We start from the raw sequence: 7,687 nt of genomic DNA, 5'->3' as shown, positions 1-7,687 counted from the left end.
TAATCCATGTCCTCTCACGTGTTGGTTACCGATCTTGAGCGCCCACGAATCCCCATTGCTACCACTGGTCGTTCGGTCTCAATACCCTTCCGAATCGGGTCTGATATAACAGGGGTATAACCTAACCAAACACTGCTAGACAACCCTAGGTATGACAACCAATGATTCGGGAAAGTGTCGATGGGCAACCCCGGAAACATCCCATACTATTTCCGATAATGTCCAAGGACAGAAGTGTCAAAAGGACACCTCCCAATCCCAAACCAAACTTAATCAAATACATTTTCAGATCAGTCATGACATACACAACCAGTAGTTCATCATATAAAAGAGAATGTAAAAGCAAAATCAGATTAAGCAGTAATAAGTAATTCATATAACATGAATAATGAAAAAGATGATATAAACAAGTTCTACTGTTCTCACAATAGGAGATCAGAATTAAAGTATAACAACAGTAGGTAATCTCATAGTTTCACAAAGTAGAAACCAGAGAACAAGTAATCTATGTAGTTAAGGAAATAATTGTCCTTACCTTCTAATTCGTAAAGGAACTTAGAGAATCAAGTAAGACCTTGAATAAACCTAAGAAAAGAGTCTTAAACAAGTGTATACTATGAGTTAGGAAAGATACATAGAAGGAAAGATCACAATTCAATCAAAACAGACCAAGAATGGGGTTGCTGTACCCATTGGTCGACTGATTGGTTTACTGCTTCAGTCGACCAATGAGTCGACCAACAGAGACAGTAGCCTTCAAAAATCAGAATTTTTAGAATATGAATCCGAATTTGGTGGTTCAAAAGGGTACAAAATAAGGGGGAAACTTTAATGGAAACATCTAAGTTTATAGAGGACAACAAACCATTAATCAAATCAAGTTTCCAAGTCACAACTCGGGAACCAGAAAGTTAACCTAATTAGGTTAAACATAGATTATGAAGGAAAAATATAATATGATCAAGGGTAAGGAATTAAAATTAATAGGTTACAATTCTAGTAAAGAAAATAAAGTGAGAGTCTTCTAACATGATAAAAATAGGGGTTCTTGATTTTACCCAAGAAATTAGGGTTTCACCCTTTTTGGTTCCCATGAAAAAGGTTGAGATCGCAGGAGGGAGTGAATTGATGATAGGCCAATTACAACAAGAAGAATTAAAGAATATTGAATTTAGACCAAACTCCACATTACCCATGAGGTTTCCCTCATATGGGGGTTACCAAAAAGGTTCTCATGATGACCACACAAAGTTAGGGTTTCAGGGTTAGGGTTTCCAGGATTCAATTGGCAAGGGTTGAGATCATGATGATGATCATGGATCTCAAGGAACATGATGAGATCATGGAATAGATGGTTGCAAGAATGCATCATCATCTTCCTGATCTCAACCAAGAACAGATCTAAGAAAATAAAATCAGAGATAGAGAGGAAAGAGATCATACATATACCTTTGATGCAGGAGGATGAGGATTGCTTGAGTTCTTGCGAGATATCAACCAAGGATGCAAGGGAAGCGATTAGAATAGGGTTCTAACTCATTCCGAGGCTTAGCCAGGCAGATGAGGCGGAGTATTCCCGAGATTAGACTTAAATAGAGTAGCCACGATTTAAATTTCAAAAACAGAATCAATTGGTCGATTGATTGGTCGACTAGTCCGATCGACCAATGAGTCGACCAATCAGAACAACAACTTCAGAACAGGGAATTGAAGGCTCAGATCAAGTCCAAACATCAAGGGGTTTTGCACACACCTAAAGTGACATACCTAGTAGGTAGAAATGCCTTCGAAACAATACAGAGAGCACTCCAAGTCCATCAACTAATCCAATCTTCATCAGGGTGCAGTTTCCATAGAAGGGACACTGACATCCACACCTAAGGATTCCACTCCAACCATCAATTCTTCAACTGAAATGGCCCAAAGCTGACTTCTTGCCTTACTTCGGGTTGCTGGACCTACAAACAACAGGGTTTCCGGGTCAGGGTTCAGGGCTGGGTTTCACAGGTGTCGTCCAGAGTGACGTTTTTAGTTGCTCAAATGCCTATTGGCATTCTTCCGTCCAAGTGATGGCCCCCGAACTAGGTGAAGCCATCAATGCTTTGAAAAAGAAATTGCATTTCTCCCCGCCTCGGGAAATGAATCGGTTTAATACTGCTACCCTTCCGGTCAAGCATTGGATTTCCTTTACTGTGACAGGCGATTTCATCTTGATCAGTGCCTGGATCTTCTCTGGGTTGGCTTCAATTCCCCTTTGGGAAACCATGAAGCCAAGGAACTTCCCAGAAGAAACTCAAAGGCACATTTCTCGGGGTTCAAACGCATTTGGTATGTTCTCAACACCTCAAAGGTTTCTTCAAGGTTCGCCAAATGTTTTGCCTAAACCAGACCCTTCACAAGCATGTCGTCAACGTAAACCTCCATGTTTTTCCCGATCTATTGTGGGAAAATTTTGATGACAGCTCTTTGATAAGTGGCCCCTACATTCTTTAAACCGAATGGCATCACCCGGTAGTAATAACTCTCCCGATCAGTCATAAATGATGTATGCTTCTCATCCTCCCGACTCATCAAGATCTGATTGTACCCCGAATAAGCGTCCATAAAGCTAAGGACCTCATGCCCTGCAGTTGCATCAATCAGGAGATCGATCGTCGGGAGAGGATAACAATCCTTCGGGCAGGCTTTATTCAAACTTGTGTAGTCGGTACACATTCTCCACTTCCCATTCGCCTTTTTGACCATCACTACGTTGGCCAGCCTGGTGGGGCATTCAATCGGTTCGATGAAACCCGACTTTTCCAGTTTTTCAACTTCCACTCTGATCGCTTCATGCTTTTTGATTGCGAAGTTTCTCCGTCTTTGGATGAACAGGGTGGCATTCTTCTGGATCTAGAGCTTATGCTCTGCTACTCGCCTGTCTATCCCAGGCATGTCGCTTGCTAACCACGCGAAAATATCTGCGTTGACATACAGGAACTGTGTGAGCTCCTTTTTAAATTCGTCCGGTTGCTCCGATCCGATGAATGTCCCTCGCTCGGGTAGAGACTGGCTGAGTTGAATTCTCTCCAGTTTTTCTACCGATTCCACTCTTTGCATTCTTTCTTCATCCCGATCGTCACGAACTTCTATAGTCAAAGTGGTTCCCGAACTCTTAGATCTTTTTTCCTTCAAGTAGTTGGCGTAGCATTGCTGGGAGGTAGACTGATCCGAGCAGCATTCTCCTACTCCTGCGTTAGTCGGGAACTTCAGTTTCATGTGCCGGGGGGATACAACTGCCTCAAGTGCATTGAGTGTTGGTCGTCCTAGGATCACATTGTACGCTGACAAATCCTTCACAACCATAAAGTTGACTCGAACCAGCGTGTCTCGGGGTGATTTCCCGATTTTGAGATCCAAGTGGATCGTTCCTTCGGCTACTGCTGAGGATCCTGCAAAACCATACAGGGGGGGTTGATGAAGGGGTCAGTAAATCATTAGCCGATTTGAGTCTTTTGAAAGCCTCGTAAGAGATCAGGTCAATGGATGACCCTATATCAACAAGGACCTGGTGAACCTCCCGATTAGCGATTTTGACCTTGATGATAATCGCATCATCATGTGGCGCTACAATTCCGCTTAGATCCTCATCTGTAAAGGTTATTGGTTCCGGGCATGCCGGATTTGGCCTCTTTTTGGGTAGGTGAACAGCTCCCACGAACCGTGCTTTTTGCTTCGCCTTCCTGATTGATTCTACATTCGGGCCTCCCATGATCACGTAGATGGGTGTCTCCTCCCAATCTTCTTTTTCTTTACCCTTATCAGCCTTTTTGGCGGCTTCCTTTGGGCTAGGTGATCGGGCTCTCTTTCTGGGTTCTGGCGAACTAGTACGGGGCTTTCCCGATTCACGAACATATTGACCAAGTTTACCTTGTTGGATTAATTTCTCGATTTCTGATTTCAGAATTCGACAATTATCCGTGTGGTGCCCGTAGTCTTTATGGAAACGACAATATTTTGTCATGTCCCGATCCTCTGGAAGAGAATGCAGCTTCCCAAGCCACCTCAAAGATTTCTTGTCCCGGATATTCATCAGAATCTCTGACGGTTTTGCGTTGAGGGGAGTGTAATTCACCCGTCCCTGATCACGCTTCCACTTTTTTATTGACCCCTGATTTTTGTCATTCGGGGAATTTTTGTATGTATCACGGTCAGATCTTCTGTCTCGATCGGCTTTTACCCGAATGTTTATTACTTTGTAAACGCTGGCTTGCTTCTGGCACTTACGTAACAGTGTCCTGTATGTTTTGGGCTTATCTGTTAACAAGACCTCCAAAAGTCTTTGATGAGTGATCCCACTCCAAAGTGCGTTGTACGCCACTTGATCATCCAGATCTTCGATCTCAATGGCAACTTCGTCGAATTGTTTCAGGAAATCCCGAATTGATTCGTTCCTTCCCTGCCTTATGGTGAATAAGCTGTCGGATGTCTTCTTACTCCCGATGGCACTTCGGAACCGGGATATGAATTTTCGGGCAAGTTGCCGAAAGTTGTTGATGGATCCCGGTTGCAGGCTGCTGAACCACTTGATGGCCGGTCTTTTGAGTGAAGTAGGGAATGTTCTGCAAAGCAATTCGTCCTCCCGACCAAGTACAGTCATTACTGATTTAAAGTAGCTTATATGCTCCTTCGGGTTCGTCTTTCCCTCGAACGGGGTGAAGGTAGGCATGACGAAATTCCGAGGGAGAGGCATGTTCATAATCTCACCTGAGAAAGGTTCTCGGTCAACCACGTCCAGATCTTCGTCGTGGTCCCGATCTTCCAGCTTTCGCTCGACTGTTGCCACTCTCTTTAGAGTCGATTTTTCTTAGCCCTATCTTCATCAGATTCAGCAGCCTCCTCCCTCCGGGAGTGTGTGCAGGTCACAGTCACCCTCGAACGTGATGGTTGGGAAGACTTTCTCCTTGGTCCTCGATCTCCTCCCGACGACTCCTTTGGGGTAAGGATCCCATCTTAGATGGTACCAAAATATAATCTAAGGCACTGATCCTAATCCCGTTCGGTGTTATTTGGCAATTATCCCGATCGGGATGGGTTACCCCTCGTCCCTCGGTTTTCCTACCTCTCTGGACACCCCTTCTTTGTCGGGATCCCCTTACTGTTTGGAAGGCTCTCAGCAACCTTCCCGCCTGAGTGTTACGTCTCGGTCCTTGCTCAACTCCAATTTGATGGACCAAATTACGTAACACTCCTTGCATCTCGAGCATGCCTTTTCTTATTTCATCCACATCTGCCATAGTAGCATGGCCCTGGGGACCCTTGGATGTTCCTTTGCCGTTCGGGTCCTCTAGAACCAGGTTGTCCTGAAGAGGATCCACATCTACTCGGGTTGAGGGATCGACCCCATCTTCTAAAATTGTTCGATCATCCCCGGTAGTTTCCTGCCGGGAACGTCTGCTTACTCGTCTCACCATGACTTCGGAACTTGTCGTTCCCACAGACGGCGCCAAAATGATGCGTCTCAGTTAAACTTCTGGATCTGACTGAGCTTCCTCTCGTATTCGAGACGATGAGTCTTGCAAGAAAGGTTAGATGCGGACCGGCTTGTGTGCCGGGCAACCGCCTCCGATGGCAAAGTCAGATAACGAACAGAGTGAGGTCTCGTGCAAAAGCTACACAAGATTATACTCACAGTGTATTGGATGCTTACCGGAGAGGTATGTTGTAAAACCTAGCCCTAACCTTGACCCGGAAACCTTGTTATTTGTAGGTCCGATGACCCGAAGTAAAGTAAGAAGTCAGCTTTGGGCCATCCCAGTGGAGGACTTGGTGTCTGGCTTTGAATCCATGAAAGTTGATGATGAAGTTCTATTTATGGAAACTGAATCTTGATGAAGATCGGATTAGTTGATGGACTTGGAGTGCTCTCTATCTTGGTTTGAAGGCATTTCTACCTATTAGGTAAGTCACTTGACATGTGTGCAAAACCCCTTTAGGATTGGATTTGATCTGGGCCTTCAATTCCCTGTTTTGGATTTGCTGTCAGCATTGGTCGACTGATTGGTCGACTGGGCCAGTCGACCAATCCACTCGACCAATGGGTGCTGTCTTTGGAAATTAGGTTTTTCTTGCTCTATTTAAGTCCAATCTCGAGTCCACTTCGTATTTGCTGCCTCCAAACTCTTTGGAACGAACCAAAGACCTCTGCAAGTCATCTCCCTTGCATCCTTGGTGATTTTCTTGACTGATCTTCGTCGAAACTCTTCCTTTTGCATCAAAAGGTATGTCTACACTCTCTTCTTCTCCTCTATCTCTTATTTTCTTTCCTTTTTGAGTTGAGACAGTAGAGGAGATGCTGCATTCTCTGTTGCAAACATCTCTGGACTTGTTCTCATGATCATCCTAAGGATTAGAGGCTAGAACAATGATCTTAACCATGATCATTGCAAGCTTTTGAAGGAATCATGATCAAACCATGATCTAATCTTTGCTGAACTTCTGATTTGAATTCTGATGTCTTTGGATCTTCTATATTGAACATGTTAGTAGTTAATTATTGTGTTTTCTTTCCATGATCCATGATCTATCAATCTCTAGTTGTTCTCTTCTACCATACTATGTGTTCTTCATGAATCATGGTAGTTACATATATGGTAGGTTTTATTTCCTTATTTAGATTTATGCTTCTAAGCCAATTTCCTTGAAGATCTAAGTATGTTTTCATGATACCTTTACCTGAAGCAATGATCCATCCTCCTATTGTTCTTGTCTTTGATTTCTATTTCGAATTCATCAAGATCCATGGTTGATCTAATTATGGTAACTTTTTGTTTCCTAATTGGGATCTTGATGGTTTGATTGGATTAGTGTTTTGAGGTCCCCTATATGATAGAATACTACTGATGTAGTTTACCCCTTGATTAGTACCCTTTTGAACCACCAAATTCGGATTTCATATCTTAAAACTCTGTTTTTTTAGGCTACTGTCTGCATTGGTCGACTGGACCAGTCGACCAATCCACTCGACCAATGAGTACAGCAACTCCAGAATTGGTCTGTGTTGGTTGTTTTGGTGTCTTTTCTGTTAGGGATCTTTCCTAATATGTTGTATACACTTGTTTAGGACCTTCTTCTCAAGTTTGCCAAGATCTTACTTGATTTCTTAGGATTCCTTTGCGAGTTATAAAAGGTAAAGATGGTTATTTCCTTAATTACATAGATAGCATGAATCTAGTTTCTATATTTGAATATCATTGATATGTTTCCTAAATTAGATTCTTACAATGATATACTACTGTTGCATAACTTTGATTACAGTAGCATTACTTATTCATATTGAATTGACTCATGTATGATTTACTTACCAATTATATACAAGTGATTGTAATTATTGATTTCTTTCCATATATGAAGTTACCATATATGTGATGATATGAATTGATGCATGTGTATGCTTAAGTATGGTTTGGAAAGGAGAGGTGTCCTTTTGACACTTCTGTCCTTGGACTACTACGGGAATATTATGGGATGTTTCCGGAGATGCCCTCTGGACACCTTCATAAACTGTTGGATGACATATCTAGGATTGTCTAGTAGTGTTTGGCTAGGATGTCCTGTTATGTCGGACCCTAATCGGAGGGGTATTGAGACCGAACGACCCGTGGTAGCAATGGGGATTCATGGGCGCTCAATACCGGTAACCAACCCG

General features: G+C 43.0%; 1 protein-coding gene across 1 annotated transcript; it reads right to left on the bottom strand.

Moving 5' to 3' along the window:
• Positions 1–2,892: 2,892 nt before the first annotated feature.
• On the bottom strand, positions 2,893–4,639 carry LOC149028897 (uncharacterized). Its single transcript, XM_089169425.1, has 2 exons — positions 3,446–4,639; positions 2,893–3,333 (listed from the first exon to the last, which is right to left on the bottom strand). Exons 1-2 carry the CDS (start codon positions 4,637–4,639, stop codon positions 2,893–2,895), a joined length of 1,635 nt encoding a protein of 544 aa, XP_089025551.1.
• Positions 4,640–7,687: the final 3,048 nt, after the last annotated feature.

The sequence above is a fragment of the Hakea prostrata genome, chromosome 1, assembly GCF_041222555.1.
Source record: "Hakea prostrata isolate BN-2017 chromosome 1, UWA_Hpros_2, whole genome shotgun sequence".
Lineage (NCBI taxonomy): Eukaryota > Viridiplantae > Streptophyta > Magnoliopsida > Proteales > Proteaceae > Hakea > Hakea prostrata.
Note: the sequence above shows the minus strand (reverse complement) of the source record. Positions and strands in the feature narration are given on the sequence as shown.

Coding starts and splice junctions, on each gene's coding strand:
- LOC149028897 (XM_089169425.1), bottom strand. CDS start 4,639: ATGACTGTACTTGGTCGGGAGGACGAATTGCTTTGCAGAACATTCCCT. Junction 3,334..3,445: donor CCCCTTCATCAACCCCCCCT/GTATGGTTTTGC, acceptor ATGGTTGTGAAG/GATTTGTCAGCGTACAATGT.